At 28.1% G+C, this 19,656-nt stretch overlaps 3 protein-coding genes across 7 annotated transcripts in view; all 3 read right to left on the reverse strand.

Moving 5' to 3' along the window:
• The window catches only part of Adcy2 (adenylate cyclase type 2 Ac76E), a 39,549-nt gene extending 32,354 nt beyond the window's left edge, over window positions 1-7,195 (reverse strand). For 2 of the 3 annotated variants that reach the window (XM_011636957.3, XM_011636959.3), the window contains exon 1: window positions 6,482-7,195. In XM_011636957.3, the coding sequence (XP_011635259.2) occupies window positions 6,482-6,563 (82 nt within the window). In that variant the 5' untranslated portion in view covers window positions 6,564-7,195. The remainder of the gene's footprint in view (window positions 1-6,481) is intronic. The other variant, XM_011636956.3, reaches the window with a different exon arrangement.
• A 1,561-nt stretch (window positions 7,196-8,756) lies between these two features.
• E(z) (histone-lysine N-methyltransferase E(z)) lies at window positions 8,757-12,960 on the reverse strand. Of its 3 annotated transcripts, none has more exons than XM_089076588.1 (12): window positions 12,709-12,960; window positions 11,945-12,258; window positions 11,613-11,852; window positions 11,325-11,541; window positions 11,045-11,065; window positions 10,742-10,842; window positions 10,485-10,662; window positions 10,019-10,390; window positions 9,648-9,938; window positions 9,347-9,529; window positions 9,108-9,273; window positions 8,757-9,039 (listed from the first exon to the last, which is right to left on the reverse strand). In XM_089076588.1, exons 1-12 carry the CDS (start codon window positions 12,842-12,844, stop codon window positions 8,979-8,981), a joined length of 2,280 nt encoding a protein of 759 aa, XP_088932714.1. In that variant the 5' UTR covers window positions 12,845-12,960; the 3' UTR covers window positions 8,757-8,978. The 3 variants fall into 3 exon arrangements, with proteins under 3 accessions (XP_088932714.1, XP_011635257.3, XP_088932715.1); XM_011636955.3 differs by having other exon boundaries at window positions 11,045-11,068; XM_089076589.1 differs by lacking the exon at window positions 11,045-11,065.
• Window positions 12,961-13,444: 484 nt separating this feature from the next.
• On the reverse strand, window positions 13,445-17,790 carry LOC105426026 (odorant receptor 4). The gene is made up of 6 exons (XM_089076592.1): window positions 17,409-17,790; window positions 16,515-16,918; window positions 14,951-15,050; window positions 14,592-14,693; window positions 14,363-14,521; window positions 13,445-13,733 (listed from the first exon to the last, which is right to left on the reverse strand). Exons 1-6 carry the CDS (start codon window positions 17,700-17,702, stop codon window positions 13,665-13,667), a joined length of 1,128 nt encoding a protein of 375 aa, XP_088932718.1. The 5' UTR covers window positions 17,703-17,790; the 3' UTR covers window positions 13,445-13,664.
• Window positions 17,791-19,656: the final 1,866 nt, after the last annotated feature.

The following is a 19,656-nucleotide window of genomic DNA, read 5'->3' on the forward strand; positions in this document are numbered from 1 at the left end:
AGACACATAAGATGACATAGTATGAAATAAAGTCAAGGTATAACGAAAGTAAATATAGCGTGTCAAATTCATCGGACAATGTGTATAGATAATACATATTTGCTATACGTATGGGATTTTAAACGTGTATATATGTATACTTTTTATAGTAGTCTCACTTTGCTACATCTGGGAATACCTCCTTGGAAAGAGCCGGAATATGAGATAAAAATGGCTACGCGTGGTGTGCGGATGTCCTATTTTTCTTTCTTTTTTTTCAGCGAATCCCTAGCGATACGAATTCTCTGTTGCAACGCGTTCTCCATTGCGCAGGTTACGCTTTCTCGGTTGAAAGCCTTTACTATGCAATTACCTACATGTCTCTTCAAGGATATGCATTCGGCTACCTATTCTAAAATATTCTTTCTGCCCTATTTTTTTTTTTTTTCGATCGAAAAAGGATCACGCTTGTTAGGCCACATTTAAAATTGCAACAAGGTATGAAGAAAAATTCATAAAATCACAGAAGTTAAGTTTTCAACAACAAATATAAACATCATTTTCCTTAATCGCATTGTAATTGCATCCTATATTTATCTTATAAGGCAGATTTTATTTTTATAAGTTTATCATTATTTTTATAACTGTAATTTTATAATAAGAAACTCTCTTTAGGAAAAATTTTACTAATTTTATTCAATTAAACAATTTTTAAGGATTAATATTAATAATTTTCCTGTTACTAATTTCAAAGTGTCACGTTGTTGTCTTAATTCTGTTAATAGTTTAAAATTGAAAAAAAAATATATAATAGTTGTAATTTGATTAAAATTTCTTACATATTATTAATATGTTAAGAGATAAGATTACTCTATACTAATTGAATCAAGTAGACATAATAATGCTAGATAAAAGATGAGCGAAAATGAGCGAGAAGAAATATTATAGTCGAAATGATCGGTGATTTATCAAGCATCAGTCCATTATATCGGGGAGGGGGGGGGGGGGGGGGCGGGGGAAGTTTTCGATCGCAAGAGATCGTGAATTGACACGAAGTGGCGAAGGCTACTGGTATCGACAGGCCTCAACGATCAAGCGTCGAGACCGTCAGCATCTATCACGGTTTCAAATCAAGTTCGATGCTACGTTCGTAAAATCTCCTTTGTGTAGGTCGGTATATTGTGTGTGAGTGTATGTATTCCATCAGCTGATGGCGTTATCATTTATGCAAGCAATTTTAATAACGGTAACAATTAACAGATATGACATATACTCTCTCTCTCTCTCTCTCTCTCTCTCTCTCTCTCTCTCTCTCTCTCTCTCTCTCTCTCTCTCTATTTTATATAAAACAAAAAGCAAATGTTAATCGTTATTTGGCAAGATATTCTTGTGATAATATCAGCGATTGTTTTTTTTTTTGTTTTGTTTAAATATTCAGCAAAACAAAAGGTAATTTGTGAAATGGTTCCATAAAAGTTTTTCAGCGTGGTATTAAATTGTTATATAACAGTTCTTTTTTAAGTTTACTGAAGTTTCTTGTCTATCTACAATTCTCTCTCTTTCCTAAAACAAAGTTTCATTTTGAATGATAGGATTCAATTTTCATAACAACTTACGTTACATTTATAATAAGGTTAAAATCAGCATTAAAAACAGATATTTTATTGTTAATTTTCTTATTGTTGATTTTCTTATGATTTTATTAATCCAAAAAAATATATTATTTAAATAATATGTTTGTATATAATATTAAAATAAGTAAATTTTTAAGCTAAATTATTACTGCTATTTGTGAAATAAACAATATTGTTCAATATTTTAATTCTATCACATATGTATATTAGATATTATAAAAATATACACGGTACAGTAAGAATTTCATAATATATTTTAAAGTTCTACTTTAAATTTTCTAAGGAAATAATAAAATATTATCGACAGACATATAAAATAATAAATTTAATTTCAAAGAAGTTTTCAGAAATTTAGATAATAATTCACAAAGTTAAGGAGCCATAATTGTTTATTTTTTTAAATTCATGATTTCTCTTGTGTGTTACACTTTTCACATAAAATAATCTATCTGTAGCTTCAATAACAACATTCATTTTCTCTGCATAATAAACTATCTTTTATAAGGCATTGAAATTACAAACAACACTATCTTATTTCAAATAAAGAGGAAAATGTGAAAAACAATAATATTTCTCTGCGATAAAAGAAATAAATGAAAATCTTAAGTTAATTATATTTTACAGTAACACGTTTTAATAAGTAAATTAAAATTTAACATTTGCAGAATTTTGACTTTGATAAATGTTCAAGATAGAGATGAAACAAATTTTTTCATGTATAATGTGATTATTTACGGCATGGAAAAGCTACACAATATTTACAATCATTATCTTAATAGTTATAGAATTTATATTTTTATAAAGTTTACACCAGTGTCGTTTTACATCAAAACTGACAAGATTAAATCAAGATTAAATTGAAAATAAATTGAAAATCATTAAAATGTAAAAAGGTCGTTAAAGTGCCGATCGGAATAGAACTAGTAATTCATTACGCTAATCGGATTTTCAGGGATCTTCTTAGTAAATTCCTATTCAATTTCATTCATCTGTTGGTCCGTAATTACTTTATTATATTTTACGTAAGTATTTTGCTGATACATAACGATTGCTTCGAACGTGACGTAGTTTTCTATTTAATATAATTGCTGGTACGTTATTCCAGCAGTATTAATAAATTAATAATAATATCGCTCTTATGTAGCATTAAAATTCTTAAAATAATATTAATAGGAATAATATAGGAGCGTTGTGCGAAATATTTTCCGAGAAAAATGTCTTTCACATAATACACACCGTATATTCCGATTCCGCAATTGGAAAGTATATATATATATATATATATAGTTTTGTTTTAAAAAAAAATCTGCTGATTAAAATTTTTGCGTAAAATCTTCACCATGTCCAAATTGTAAATTTTTAATACTGTCCGTTATTTCAACTAGATTTAACTAATTTAAAATGTAACAATATTATTATTAAAACGATTTTTTTTTTTTTTTTAATATTAAAGTAACACAACACGCACGTATCCCTCCACGCGAGACGTATCCCGAGACGTTAACGGCACTGTTACTGTCATTATCATTACGATTACTATCGTAATAGTAAACGTCGGTGATGCTGCACACGAACGCGAAGATAGAGGCGAGTAATGAAAGGATTAAGTCGCGGTATAAAGCGCTTTATCCGGACAGAATCATTCGCTTTGTGTCACGGCGGTCAGAAACAGTGAGGCTGCATTTAACAGGAGCTACTATTGCTGTTGGCTGCTAGTCTCTACCGACTAAAACATATTCACGCGGATGGGATCGTTTCGGGAATTACGTATTTTACGTGATGAGTATGCACGCGTATGACGTCGCGTTTGTAATCACCCGCTCGTAATCACCAGAGTTTGTGTACGATATACGCGGCTGTCGTCCGCTATTATTTCCACGTATATATCGTGATTAATAACAGCGAGCGAGGGATCAAAAATAAACCGCGGATCGCTCGAGAATTTGGAACTTGGCTCCGCCTTTCTTATTGTGAACCGTGTCTTATTGCCGCTTTTATATTATCTGTCTGATGTAAGGACATATAAATTAATCCTCGCGGCTGTACATGTAAAAAAAAAAAAAAACAACTACGAAAATTCTAATTTCTTTCACAGGACATTAAGTACTTGATCATACTTAAATTATTATATTCTTTTATATGTACATGTATAAAATTCATATATATATAATAATTTTATATTGAAATGAAATATTGTTTAATATACCAGATATTTCTCATCTTTTCTCTTTGATCGTGAACACTGAATAATGTAAAGTCAATTTTGTTTTAATAAGTGGATATTGAAAAATAACGACGCCTTTTAGAATATGATAATTTTGTTGATTCAACACAATTATCACAATGAGCGAATTATGCTTCAGGAAAAGTAAGTGATAAATAACAATGTTATTTTTATTCCACAATAAAGTAATACGTAAAATATGTAAAAGCGTAACTCGTTGATAAATAAAAAAATACAAGTATTTATTCTTTTCTTAAGGATGCCTTTTACGTCAATAACGACGCTGAGAGATACGCTTCGTGATAGCAACATATATGTGAGCTAAGCAGTCTTCCTTTGAGAATTGCTATTATGAAACTAGGAAGACGGTACAACGTGCAGTGACGTGATTATGAAACACGCGAGAAGACAGAGGACTGAATTTCACATGTCGCGAAACACCGATGCAAAATATCGATGTAGCATTGCAATCACGAATATCGGTGCGCTTTAAACCTGCGGAATTTATCGTTCGCTCGCTCGTTCGTTTCTTGTAAAATGTTTTGCAAACGAGAAGGAAAAAAATAAAAAAAAATATCTAGATCAAAGAGCCACGGGAATTAAACGCAGTTTTATGTAGTATGTTTAAACATCTCTCTCTCTCTCTCTCTCTCTCTCTCTCTCTCCCTCCCCCTCTCTCTCTCTCTCTCTCTCTCTCTGCCATTTGTTCTCTGTTAGTTTATATGAGTAAATACTGAAACCTGTATAAGTATATTAAAAAACAAATATTTTTTTAAAACGTGAGAAGACACGTTTGTGCGTATTCACGTGCTGTCTCACACGCGAAATAGTGGAGGAATAAAATTATGCGCGAGAATGTTTTTGAAACGAGAAAAGTTTTATGAAGTATATACGACAAAGAACATCTTTGGTAAAAGTATTTCTTATGATAATGCATTAATATCACGCTATAAATATACATTGTAAATGTTATGAAAGAATTTGTTTTATTAGATTAAAATATCTACGATTTTTGTATCTTCACTTAGCAGAATTTAATATTAAATCAAAATTATATTTTAACATTATTATAAAAATATCTAAATTTACTTTCTGTTATGAAATATATGAAGTCATTTAATATTATACGTATAATATTTCTTAACTCAATCTATACTCAAATATCCAATTTTGTATTTAAATATATGGCAAATCTAAAGAATTGCTATAAAAATGAAGATTAAATTCGATCAAGTATCTAGAATCCATTGTTTAATTACAAGTGATTTATTGATGCTTCACATATCTCTATAACTTTTTAAAAAATTTCGGAAACTTTCACCCTTTCACCCTTCATTTAATGTTACGAACACTTTGATATTTATAGTTAATTAGGATACAAAAATATATATTTTTAAGGATTTGAAATATTAAGTGAACAAGGTTAAGTTATGCATTAAGTATTCATATTCAATCAATTAAAAACCACAAATCTTCATGTAATTTTTTATAATACATAAATCGTTTAAATACACTTTCTATTACTAATAAATAATTTTTTATAAAAAAAACTTCTATTTTTTTCATGCAAGTAATGTTACATATAAAGTCATTTCCTCACATTTTATGCTAAATGCACCGTTCCATTTATATTATCAAATTGTATTTGTAATAACAGGAATGGTTTTGTGCTCTTTACATAAATTGTCATATAATATTATAAAAGTTTTTCACTTTTTCATAATTTTATATTGTAAAAAATCGTTACTATTAAATAAAATACTTTATATAAATATTTTATATAAATTATGTGACATATTGTATTAGATAGCTTGTTCTCGACAACAACTCTATGTTGTAATAAATTATAATTTTACAAGAATTTGATAAAAATAATTTTTTTTTAGATATAATAAACTTGAATTTATTGTAGTAACGTTGGTTGCCTGCAATATATTTTTATTGCTGAACTTTTCTTCTCCCTATACCTTTATTCGCCAAAGCTTTTCCAATAATGCATACATATTTTTACACATTAAAATATTAAATTAAGTTCAAATTAAAGTTTATATCAGTAGTTAAATAATTATATGTATCATTTATACATGATCTGATTTACATGGAATGACATAATTTTACTTATCATTTTAATAATTTTATACATAAAAAATCCAAGTAATATATAATAATATGGACATGATGTAAACTATAATTTTAATAACATCAATTAAGTTACAAATGAAGTTACAAACAAATTTACAAAAAAATGTGTTAATCAAACATTTACTTTGTTATGATATTTAATATGCAATTTTCAATCTCAAAAGATAATAAAGATACACGCAATTTTAAAATGTCGACAAACGTTGTTAAGCTTCTTTTTGAAATATAATTTTTCGCGCAGAGAATTGGTTGATGTTTATTAAAGTCATATTTATAAAATGTTAACAATGACTTTAATAATACAGGTTCTATCCCTTTATGCAATTATATTGCAATTGCGTTATTAGCAGTATTCATCATCTACATTCATTTAGTAGTTTCAATCTTGATTTCAAGATTGTGAATAGTAATTACAATCAAGAGTACCATTATTTTCTGTAATTTTTTTCATATTTTGACATGGATCTTCCATGTTATCTTCTTCTAATCCAAAAAAGATTACCTTCTTCCTCCATGTTTGCAGAGATTTTCTTAGACTTGGCCGCAATCCAAATTGGCTTCCTTCTGCGTGTCGAGTGTATCATCAACGGCACGACGTCGCTTTTCTCGCGCACTTTACTTTCTTCGCAACATCGCTGATCCGCTGAGTATCGTTTCCGTAAACTCTCCGAATCTCTCGAATTTACCACCCAAGAGGTAGATTCGATCTCGCAATACTCGTCTCTTTGCACATTTAAAGCGACCCGTGCAGACGAATGTGCGATATACACGCGTAAATATTCACCCTCCCCGGTGTTAGATTAAATTAAATTTTAAATGCGCGAATTTTCATGATTGTCGTCATCATTGAATTCGTCAAGTGCGCAATTCTGCTCAAGGATGTCATATTATTATTATTATTATTATTTTTTATTATTAATCCATTTCTTTTTTCTTTTTGTTTTAATAAGAGGCGGCAAAAATAATCGTACAACTTGAGTATGAGTTATATCACTAAAATTAAGCTTTTGGTGTAATATGAGTCAATCACGAACTGATTTTTTTGATAGAAGATTGAAAGTACTTTACTAAATCAAAATTTCATTTTGATTTACATGTATTATGTTTAAGAAAGATATTTTCCTTTAGGCCTCTTAATCTGAGACTTTCGACAAACCTCCCGTCCAACCGTTCTCGCAGCCGTGAAGCTTGCAACTGGTGGCCGAATTCCCACGACGAGGACGAGATCACTGAGACGCTTACATTCTCTTCGCAGTAACTCCGAGCTGCGCAAAAGCTCGTTTCTGATGCTTTAATCCAGACATTATCATTGAGAGAGGCTAGACATAATTTTGAATTGTCCGCGCGTTTGTCAACTTTCGATGCAGTTTCTATTCAAACGCAAAATATGAGATTAATTTAAAATTAATTAATTAATTAATTAATACGACATAAAATGTGCAATAAAAATATGAATCGTCACACTAGTTTCCGAAAAAAATTAATAAAAATTCTGCAATTATTTACACATACACATATAATTTAATTTTATACATATATAGAATTCACATATATATATATATATATATATATACACAAATTATAGTGTAAATGTATATTTGTCGTATAAAATTTGTAATTTTATACGATAACAAATAAATAAATACGAAATATAATTAGTGAATGCAAAATTTAACCGCATTTTCTCGAAATTATTTGTGTATCATCAGTTACTTACGATAATGAAAGACGTAATTAGCAATTGTTCATTTGATTAAACTTACCGTGAAAAGAAAAAAAAAAACTTAATTTTATTCTTTCGAATAGATAGATAAAATATCTATTAGATAACATGAGTTGTGCATACGATATAATATTAACATCGGAAGTACACTTTGGAATTTTTTTATAATTTTTCTCGTTAAAATTATACGCTATGTATATTTTATTCTTGATTTTCTCTGCGTATTTATTAAATATTAAATGCAAATATATTTTTTTTTGAATTAAGTATGTTAATTATAAACTTATGTAAGTATATTTTCGTTGATTGTGGTCAATTGTGGTCTTGTTACTTGTAAGTTTCTTATTATTGGCTGCTTACTCAAACTGTAATAATAATTTAAACATACATATTTTTATCATGAATACATATGGATATATTTCTATTTTATCTCTGAATTATATAACAGATATATTTGTTTGAACAATTATAAATTATATAAATAGGTACTAATTACAAAAAGAATATACGTAAAATGTTTATTTTTAAGAAATATTTTTTAACAAATAATGTTTAGTCATAGCTAAAAGACGAAATTGATTAATACTTTTGCGTGTAACAGTGCAAACTGGTTATTCATATTTATAAATATTTATATTTATATTTATAAATTATCCATACATCACAGATATTTGTATTAATAATTTCACTATTACTTTCTCACTTTTACAGTAATATTGTCAAATAATTTTTCACACATACATATTAGATCACGATATTTAATTATTTAAAATTTATATAACAAAAATAAAAGAAACTGAGACAAATGTTGAAATGGATTTCATTTTTCTTTTATATATGCAAAAAGTTTTGTATTAATATTATAATACGATTATAAAACGATTTATTCTATGTTTATCGGCTAAAGTACATAAAAAAACATACTTTCCCATTAAATTAATAAATAAGTCAGATAAGTATTTAATTATATTCTTCAGGCATTCATGAATATCTCTTTCAACATTGTATAATAACTCGCAGATTATTAGTGGATCATAAATCATTGTCAAAGCCGTTTCGTGAAGTTTCGCCAGTTTAATTCATACAAATATATCAAGCTTTTCCTCATCTTGGTGAAATAAACTAATGTTCATAAGACATGTTGATATTAATAATAATTTATATGATATGGTAGTATAAGTCATTATACAATTTTAAAAATTAGATAAGTATTTACTTTATATTTATTCTGTTTCAAAAATGTCACTTGTTTCTGTTAAACATAAAATATAAATTCTTAAAGAAATTCCATTTCTCGCTCGATACCGACAAATTTAAGTTGTTCCGTTGGTCCATATCTAAAATTATATTAATTTAATTAGTCATATAATTACAATGATTAAAAATTGAGTATACAGTAATATACCTATAATCGAAAAATAATTCTTCACCGGGTTGAATCGCTCTCTTGGCAAAAATACCTATTCTGTGGTCACCGTTTACCATCATCACTTTCGCATAACAATTGGGATTTATGGAATGATTGGCGAATCTTATTTTATTTCCTTTTCTTGTTGCATCAACAACGAAATCTAAAAGATATCCTTTAATTTTTCTTGTTCTATAATCAGCTATATACGAGATTTATTCATATATAGTATTTACCATTGTTAAGATTAAAAAGAAAACTGCACATGTATTTATCGTATACTTTTCCTCTTCTATCGGCTTCATCTTGACTAATAATTTCACCGCAGTATTCAGAAATAAATTCATTCTTCGCCGCTGATTCTTTCAGAAAAATTCCCCAACCTGCTACATCAGATGGTGCCATCAAGAGATGTTTATCTACAAACATAAGTAATTTTATTTTTATTTTTTTATGTTTTTAACAGTATATAAAAATAATATATAAAAATAACATATAAAAATTTATTACTTATAATTTAAAATTTATGAAACTTACGAAGACCACGTTGTACGCTGACATTTTTGCAAGATATTTTGGTAATATGGAATTGATCTGCACCACATGTTTGACACAAATCCGGATCACATTCCCTTACAGCTAAATAGCATGGACATTGTTTTGTATTGCATTGAGCCTTACATCTGCAACCAGGAAACCGATTTTGGCATTCGCTGCTACACTGACAGAACTTTTCGCAAAAGTTTTGTGCTTGTATGCAGGGACATGAATTATCGCATTGACGACCCGGATGATCACAAGGTGCGAAATTGTGCACATGGTTAGCACCTATTAGAAGAAAACAATTAAAAATTAAAAAAATAATATTACTTGAACCTAAAGCTTTTGCAATCGATTAATGAATGTACCAGAATCTTTCTTAAGTTGTATTTTTCTGCAATGCATGGACCATAGTCGATGTTTTTTCTTTTTTTTTCGCGGTGGCGTAAAATCTTTCAGATTTTCTATAGCGGGAATATCCGAAGCCTCTTTTTGAGCGAATTCATATACTTCCTGACAAGTTTTTGTTAACATGATTTGTGCTAACGCGCATGGATTGCCAGGGAAGGCTTTATGAAGAGCTCGGAATAAGCTCTGTTCTGAACCTGTCCATGAAAATTCACTTTCTGTCTTAATTCGTTTACCAACTCCTAACAATGTAAAAGGTGTCTGATTTTCAGGTTGAGCTTGATCCTCTATTTCCTCAGGCTTGCAATTTTTGTTAACGTTTTGCTTAAAATCTAATTTAAATAATAAAACATTTTAGAATATTATTTTAATATGTATATATAAAGTAATTTCTTTTTAAGTGATGATCATAAATTATATATTAACCTTGACAACTGCCTCCTTGACCATACTTATTACTATCATTGCTGTCTTCACTGCTCGCTTCGTTTCCAGAATCGACGCTTGCTTGTTTTCGTACTTTCCTAGGACCACCACGTTTCTCATCGCCTTCATCTTCTTTTGTATCTGCTGCTTGTGCCGCCAGCTTTTCTTTCATTCCTTCCTATAAAATGTTGATATCAAATTTACACTTTGAAAAAATAGATATTATGTCGAAATATATCATATAGCATATAGCTTACCAAATGCATGTAACATTCTGCTCCACATGGCTCCGAAAATGGTTTCAAATCGGGTCCTTTTCGCTTCAACAAATTTGGACCTGGATGGCAAACTTGAAGACCTACAAGCAACATAATAAACTCACTACAAATATATTTTCGTCGGCTGATTCGGCATAATTGAATGGAGAGAAATTTAGTAGACAGCGATGAACGATGAATGAAATATGATTGTGGATGAGCCCTTGACGATGCCTCTGTGCTAAACAAAAAAAAAGCTTCCGATCGATAATGCATTAGTTTGTATGCAATGTTGTTCTTTACCTTGCGGCGAAGTCCCCCTGGCTGCTACGATAAATCAGGAATCATAAATTATTGTAATTAATAAACTTTCAACTTAGAACACTTAAAATATTGTACAACTCTTTAATAAGTTGTATTTCAGTGAAGTATTCTTACATATTAGATTAGTGTTCCATCTAGTTCTAAAAATACTATATTAATTAATAAAGGAATAAATATTATTAAAAATTATTTTTTTTAGAATTAATACTTCATAAAATACAACTTAATAAATAAGATTGTTTTATTGCAATACACTCACGGTGTAAAAAGCAGTCATATTTGAAGCATCTTCTGCAGAACAAAGTATGAAAAGAATGCATTGTTTGTTCCCTGGGTACACTTCTCGCATTTATACCGTCTATATTAGGCGTGCATTCTGGTGGTAAAACATTTGGATCAGATCTCTCTGTCAATTCAATATATTTTTCTTTTAATTCTTCAGGTCTTCCTTTATCGGGGAACATACTTGATATTGCCTATAAACGATAATTGTAAAATAATTTTAATCTAGAATTATATTATGTATCATGACATTTAATTTTTTTACATTAAATATATGCATTGATGGAAACGGAACAGCTACTGTCTTTCCACTGTCATTTTTTTCTATCCTGATTTCAGACTTTATATCAATGTCTTTTTTCTCATTATCTTTTTGATTATCTTTCTCCTTTCCTTTTTTTATCTGTTCTCTCTCTTTATCTTCTTTTTCATAATTTGCTAGAGCATTCACTAAATCAACAAAAATAGAATCATCCATAAAACCAGATTCTCTATCACCATGGACCTGCAGCAGCAAAGTTAAGATTTTATCAATAAAATCTATTACAAGATTATTAATGCTTTTAGCCATCTCTATAGTTTTAGCTATCTCTGTACCTTTCCATCATAATTTTTTATAAGTTCCTCGATAAAAGTACCATCTTGATCCAAAATTTCATCACCCATATAAGGAATGTTATGCAAAACAGTTTCATCTTCAACCATAAAATTCTGCTGAATGGGAGCCCATGTATACATAGTTGGTATAGGAGTTACTGCATTAATTATTTTTACAGGACAACTTTGTACATCACCATCAGGGCTGGTAATTTCAGCTTTTTTCATGCAAGAAAGATGTGGCGGAATGTCTTGCATTGCCAACCACATTGCTTTTCCATCTGTCCAACGCTTTTGTTCACCAACAAGAAGCTCTATTCAATAAATAATCCTAAATATGATTGTGTGCTAATGCTAGTAAACTGCTATTGTCATTTTTATTATTGTAATTGTCAAAATTTAGCAACTAAAAATTTAATATAAAATAGTAGAAAAGAATAAAAATCAAATTTAATTTGTGAAATAAAATATATCTAAAATTTAAAATAAATCAATAATAAAAGTAAAATATCTACTATTTATTATTTTTATTAATAATAAAAGTCTTTAAATAACTATAAGATATTTTCTGGAAGAATTAACACTAATTAAAATAAAAAATATATTTAAAGAATATTAAAAAAATACAAAAAAATATATTTTGTATTTAATATTTTCTTTTTTTTTCTTTAATATCTAATTACATATTTATTTCATTTTCAGTATGCAAAGCGTAATATAGTACAGAGCTAGAAAATATAATTTTTCGCAGAAAACACACTTGCCTGTCATAACCTTACGATTTTGGTTCCATGCAATTTTTACTTCGTCCGCTCGTTTGTATCGTTTCATTTGCCGTAATCGCATGTATTCCGACTTTACCCTCTTTCTCCATTCTGCTGAAACTTTGGCTTTTGACATAGTACTACAAATGTATAATTTTTGAACCAAACTAACCACTTTCACTCATAATTGTCATCACATTATCTCAAAGTTTTTTTTAGGAATTCTTACCGGGCGGCAGTGTTGTTAGATGAGGTGCTTTACTGCGCATGCGCCTTTTCGCACATACGCACTAGAGCGTCAACGAAATGCATCTACCGAACAACACTGGGTGCTTTCCATTTAGTGACACAAGCCGACACAAGCATCAATTTGTCCCTTTATTCCTAGTTATTCATTAAATAACTACTAAGAAAGAACAATGTTTGTATCGGCTTTGTTGTATGTATCACTAAATGGAGAACACTCATTATTAAAAATCCTATTCAAATGAAATATATAATTGACTAATCAGGATCAGCAAATTTTTGCTCTTTTCAGTCTTATTGGTCTTAAAGCATTTAAGATAATGTATTAATTAAATTATTATAATTTGTATCATATTTGTATAATAACATTATAATTTCAGGATAGTAATTTCAGAATTCTTAAAGATCTATCTTTAAAAAATGATTGGCTTTCTATTCTGAATTAAATAATGATTTCCATATAGGACGCTTCGGAGAACGTAAGGAATATGTTTCAGACATTTATTAATGTAAGCCTTTCGTTTTTTCAGAAATAATAAATACATTTTATCCATATAGCACACAAATGTTAAGTGACATTTCAAATTGATTTCAAACATATACTTATAGCAATAATATGAATATTTTATATTATTTAATAAATACAGAATATAAGATGCAATCTAAATTAATTATACTATATTATATTACAACAATTTTCTTTTGTTGATTTAATTCTTAATATTTTCGTTGACCATCATACGTACAGCAGTGAAATAAGAACAAGATGTATATAGAAACTGCAATGAAAAATATGTTATATTGTATCCATATGCAAATACATATAATTAGATATTTCGATACTTTTTTTATTAAAATGCAATAATATATAATATATAATATATAATATATAATAATATATAATAAAATCAAATAAAATTATAAATTTTATTTTCGATATAATTGAATTCAATTATTAACGTATAAATTAAATAATAAAATTGATTATTACATTAAAATGTTATAATTATCATAAATTTTTCAACATGTGACATCTTTAATTATATCAACTCTATATTCTGTGCACTTCTTTTTCTGTAAAATTGCGTAAGTCTATTCTTTGCTAATAGAACAAAACTTCTTGACTAAAAAAGACATAATGACACTACCTATTGACTTATTTTAGAAATATTCACAATATGTTTAACTTGTAATATGCGCCTTGATACATACAGTACATATATTTTATTGTAAAATAATTGTTTGTATTTTTATTATACTTGAATCTGTTTTTAAATAAAAGAATCCCTTCTAGGATTCTTTGAACATAACGTTTCAAAACAGAAATATATACATATAAGTGTATCTCCTCTCCGGCTATTACTAAATACGATCGCTACATAAAAAACATATAGGACATTATTCTTACCCCTGCATAGTAACGTAATGATAAAGCTGGAAGAATAGCATTGATGCGAATAACTATGGGTTCCTGTGATCTGAAAATAATTTGGATGATCTTCTTCTGCATGCTTATATTTCCTTGAAACCATTGTGAGTCATATGCTCCCATACAAATATTTGTACTCTATGAAGAAAAATAATATGTAATATAACTATATAGCATGCATTAAAAATTATAATTAAGTACCTATTACCATATGCATTAAATTATCAGCTGGTAAAGCACACATAAAAAGTTCCAAACTGGCACTGAATGCTACGATGGTATACAGGATCTTGATTGTTATTGGTTGTTCCTATTTATCAAATTTATATATTATTTTTGTTCAATTTTGATGTAACATTAATTTTTTATGTTCACATTAAAACATACACAAAACATATGTGTATGCTCGTAAGCATATATACATATAATGTATAAAAAAATCCGACGAAGTAATTCTGAGTTCTACCGAATGAAAGAGGATCCAAGTAGACCCCAGAGTGTAATCTCTTGGGACAACACGTCACGATATATATTCATATAAGATAAAATACTTAATATGTTACTTACAGTAACCATATTTAAACTTCCGAAAATGATTGCCATAGCTGTTGTAAATATTGTAGTGAAAACCAGAGGTGCCACAGTATTAGTTACTTTGCATGTATATCTAAAATTTACCAACAATTAATTTCAAGAATAGCATTTTTTTTATAAATATGCATACTATAAGTCAGTAATTAACGTTTAAACCAAACTTTCGGCTTTGTTTTAATCGACTTTTATTATTCCTTTTTGTTGGTTGTGTCTTAATAATAAGCGTAACTGAAATATGCGATTTTCTGTCTCCGTAGCAGATGTACTATAAAATTGTATTAATTACATAATTTTATAATAATAGTTGTATTTAATTTTATATTTTATATTAATTTTATAATAATATGTTGTATATACAACATATTCGCATAATTATATAATCATACAATGGTTATATAGAGTGTCCTGTAACACTGTCATCATCGCTTGTGAGAAGGTAGACAGGAGCGAGATAAATCAAAATGTCTTATACCATTTTGCGATATTCGCAATAATTTTCAAGTTATTAAATATTAAAGTTGCACAAATAAGAGCGCGCGGGGACAAAGTGCTCGCCCGCCTGACCCATAGGACGGCCCAGCGTGACGACAATGGCTATCCGGCGATCGGCTATCGGCGATGGGCGGAGCGCGCGCGGCGAGGGAAAGAACAGTAGCCGCCGTTCCACTCTTCCCATTCGTCCTACAGATCAGGCGAGCGAGCATTTTCTCCTCGCGCGCTCTTATTTGTGCAACCTTAATATTTAATAACTCGAAAATTATTGCGAATATCGCAAATTGATATAAGACATTTTGATTTATCTCACTCCCGCCTATCTTCTCAGCGATGAGGACAGTGCTACGGGACATCTTGTATAATTATGCGAATATTTTGTATATACAAATATTGATACAATTGTTAGATACAATTATTTTTTCAAAAAATGATAATAAAGGTAATGTGTGGGAAAGATTATCCTTAATTTCAAAACGTTGCAAATTTTATTTAATCATTGAAGACGCGAGTAGCAAAAAAGTAATGCATCATATTTGTGAAATTGGCACGATATTTTATTAATTTTTAAAAACCAACGATAATTCCAATAGCATTCTTTATAACGCTAGTGTTCTATGTTTTACAATTTGCAAGCAGGGTTCTGGTGTTCCATGTATTTTTAAATAATTTCTTAATTTTAAAAGCCAGCACAGCAATAAAAAGATTATTTATAGCTCTCGTTAATTTTAACGAAATTTTATGCTTTATAATTATTTTTAAACAGAAAGTTTCGATACCTATATATTTTTAAATAATTTTTTAATTTTGTAAGTTTTATTATATGTAACTTATTACTAAAAGAACATTAACTTGTTCACACAAATTAATTTATGTAAACAAAGAAATTAAACTTTTTTTTATATTTGAACTCTTCTCGCGTATGTTATGCATATAAACAGATCGTCGTATATTTGAAAAATTTTTTAAATTTTAAAACATTTTTTTGAAATATTTTTTATAATGCAAACTGTAAAGAAAAGAAGTGATGGCATACACCTCTTACTTTAATATTTCATCATGAAGTTTAATGCACGTGTTCAATTCGTTCTCCTTTTTGATATTGCGCATTTTCTGGGCTAACAGATCTAATCTTGCTGCAGAATAGAACAAAAGAACTGCAATACTGCACTCGATACATATTCCGGATGAAGCCTGTAAGCCGACCAATGATTGATGTAAATAAATAATACTTTTTATCGGATGCTCGACAGAAAATGGATATTTTGCATAAGTCGGAAACTCTTGTGGGAGAAATAATGGTCCACAAATAACGCCAATAGCGGTTAGATAGCACCATAAAGAATAAATGCCATAAATACTTTTGTACTTATCAACATAACGCTGCAACATAACATTTGTTTTTTCATCTGCCTGTTTGCAAAATGTTTCCATTTCATGATATAATATCTGAAATAATAATTCTATAATGTTCAACGGTATGTAAGTTTGTTATCTCTTCCTTATTTAATTTTTGAATGTAAAAAATTTTAAAATAAAAAAATAACATTTCACTGATGACTTCTCTTTTCGTTGTTGAGAATTAATCAATATTTGGGAAGCGTTGAAGAATCAAAAATATTACGGTTAAATACATTATAAAATAAATTTATTTTTTCTATGAATAAGCATAACAAATTTACTAAATAAATTAATAATTTATTAATTAAACTTTTGAAAATAAACTAAAATTTTATAATATAATAATTTGTTAATTTAATTTAATGTCTTCTTGAAATAAAAAAAGATTAATTGAAAAATGCTGTTGGTTGCCAAATAAAAGATAATTTTTAAAACTAAACAAATAATTTGCACGTTAAAATTATGTTTTAATTTTTGAAAATGTAAATATTATATATCCTATTTTATGAATAAGAATTGTTGAATTTTATATACATACCTGGAACTGAGTATATCGAGTAGCACATATCATCATCTTGATTGTGACTTGAATGACTCCACAAGACAAACAAACTGATTTTCCTAAAATCTCGGGATCATCACGATATTCGTAAATTGAATTTAGCAACGGAAGCAATAATAAGATACTGCTCAAATAACAAGTGAACCACCGAATTTTAAATACAATAATTTCAAATTTCGTTGCGTTCGGTGATGGTGGCCAGGCACATAGTAACGCCACACTAATTTTTATAAAATGTATAGCTTCAATTGAAGTAATTTTCGATATCATTATAATGATACAATTATCATATATGTATAATAATTATTTTAGAAAATATATTGAATATTTATTCTGCGACAATTTGATTTGATACTACTATTATCTGCTTGTAAAGAATCTTACAAGTAACATCTTACGTTTGCGCATTAGGAAAACGAAGGTATATAGAGTTTAACGAAAATCAATAAGATTAGCTAAAATTAGAAGCTAAAAAAACTAGAAGATAAGCTAAAATAAATTCGTATTTCACTTTTACCGTAAGAAATATATTTTTTTAATTATATATCATCAATCTTCAATTTTTTATAAAAATTTTAGATCTTTGTAAATTTAAAAAATTTTAAATTTTCATTTATTGATAAAAAATAAATGTAATTATACAGGTGCCGTACTACGGTACACTATAATTTCAAGTGTATACCCTACGAAAGTAAACTTCTTAATAAATTAAATATCTCGTGATATACTACGTAATCATACCTTAGGATAGGTATCTCGTTGATACCCTTATCCTAAGGTATGATTACACAATACACAACGAGATAATTAATTATTGCATGTGTGAAAATAATAACAGACTATAAACCGGAACAGTAAAATGTAACAGACAACTGTTTGATTACTGTATAGAACTCTATACTTAATCCATTCATTAAATATCATATGTGGTGTTAGCAGTTATCGACTGTTAGGAATACATGTAAAATGCGTACATGTGTAAAATATCCCATATGAATGTTGAAGTAAGTTATCTTCGACTCCACTCCAATAACAATAGTAATGGAAAGTTATGTGAAGTGTAGATATCAAGTGGATACTAAGTGATGTCACTATTAAGTTAATGGTGTTGTTTGATTATTAACTGAGATATAATAACTGAGATATAAAAACAAAATTACATTTTAAATATAATACTGAAACATCGTGGCGTTTTCTTGTATAAATATACGTTTTAAAATGCCCTTTTTATATAAAATATTAATCATAATTATTTATTGTACTTTTTCGTAATTTTTATTAGACTATAAGTTCGTTTTTATGATAAAAAAAATGTTTTTTAAATACATATACAACTAGATCAATGTGATCACAGATAATAGATTGAATTTATTCAATTAATTTTAAAAATAGGTGCTTAAGATCTTGTTCGATCGTATATGCCAAGATGTTTTTATTTCAGTAAAAATGAATATAAGATATATTATCAAAGTCATAACTCTAAGTAATAATAAAAAAATTTTAAATTTCGATTTGAAATGCTTCAGGAGTTAGTTTTTATAGGAATAAGAAGATGAGAATGACTCCTTTCTATCTCAACCACAAGACAAGTCAAATGTTGGACAAGTCAAATATCGGCACTAAACTATCAAGAGATATTAATTATCTGGCAAAGTTTGTTTCCAAGAATGAATTTCCAGAAGGATTCGGAAAGAATGGATTTCCATGTTCTTGCTTGTGCATAAATATTGCACAATGCCAAAATAAATAAATGTTAATATAAAAATTTATTAGTACAAATTTTCAATTAAGGAAGATGTCTACTTATAAACATTATATATTACATTATGTATATACATAAATATTCAATTCTATAGTATTGAAATGAACTTCTATATGGTTGTATTTATATAAATTATTATGTATTGAAGACTTTATATTAGAAAAATTATATATATATATATATATATACAAAATAGGTATGTATATTTTTATATTTTACTTTAATGATCAGCAAATAATTTAATAATCAAATATGCATCTTCTAAACATAAGACTATTGAAATTATTTCAACGGAATTATCTCTTGTTAGACTTCCTTTGAATTTGTTGTGTGGAAATCTGGAAAGCAGAAGAAGTTCTTAGTAAGTTCTTAGTAAGTTCTAAGTAAATAAGTACATTAGCAGATTAAAGGAGAAATTTAAAACATAATAATAACAATAATATTACATAATAATATTAGGAA

The sequence above is a fragment of the Pogonomyrmex barbatus genome, unplaced genomic scaffold (assembly GCF_055798465.1).
Source record: "Pogonomyrmex barbatus isolate J1 unplaced genomic scaffold, ASM5579846v1 scaffold2, whole genome shotgun sequence".
Taxonomy (NCBI): Eukaryota; Metazoa; Arthropoda; class Insecta; order Hymenoptera; family Formicidae; genus Pogonomyrmex; species Pogonomyrmex barbatus.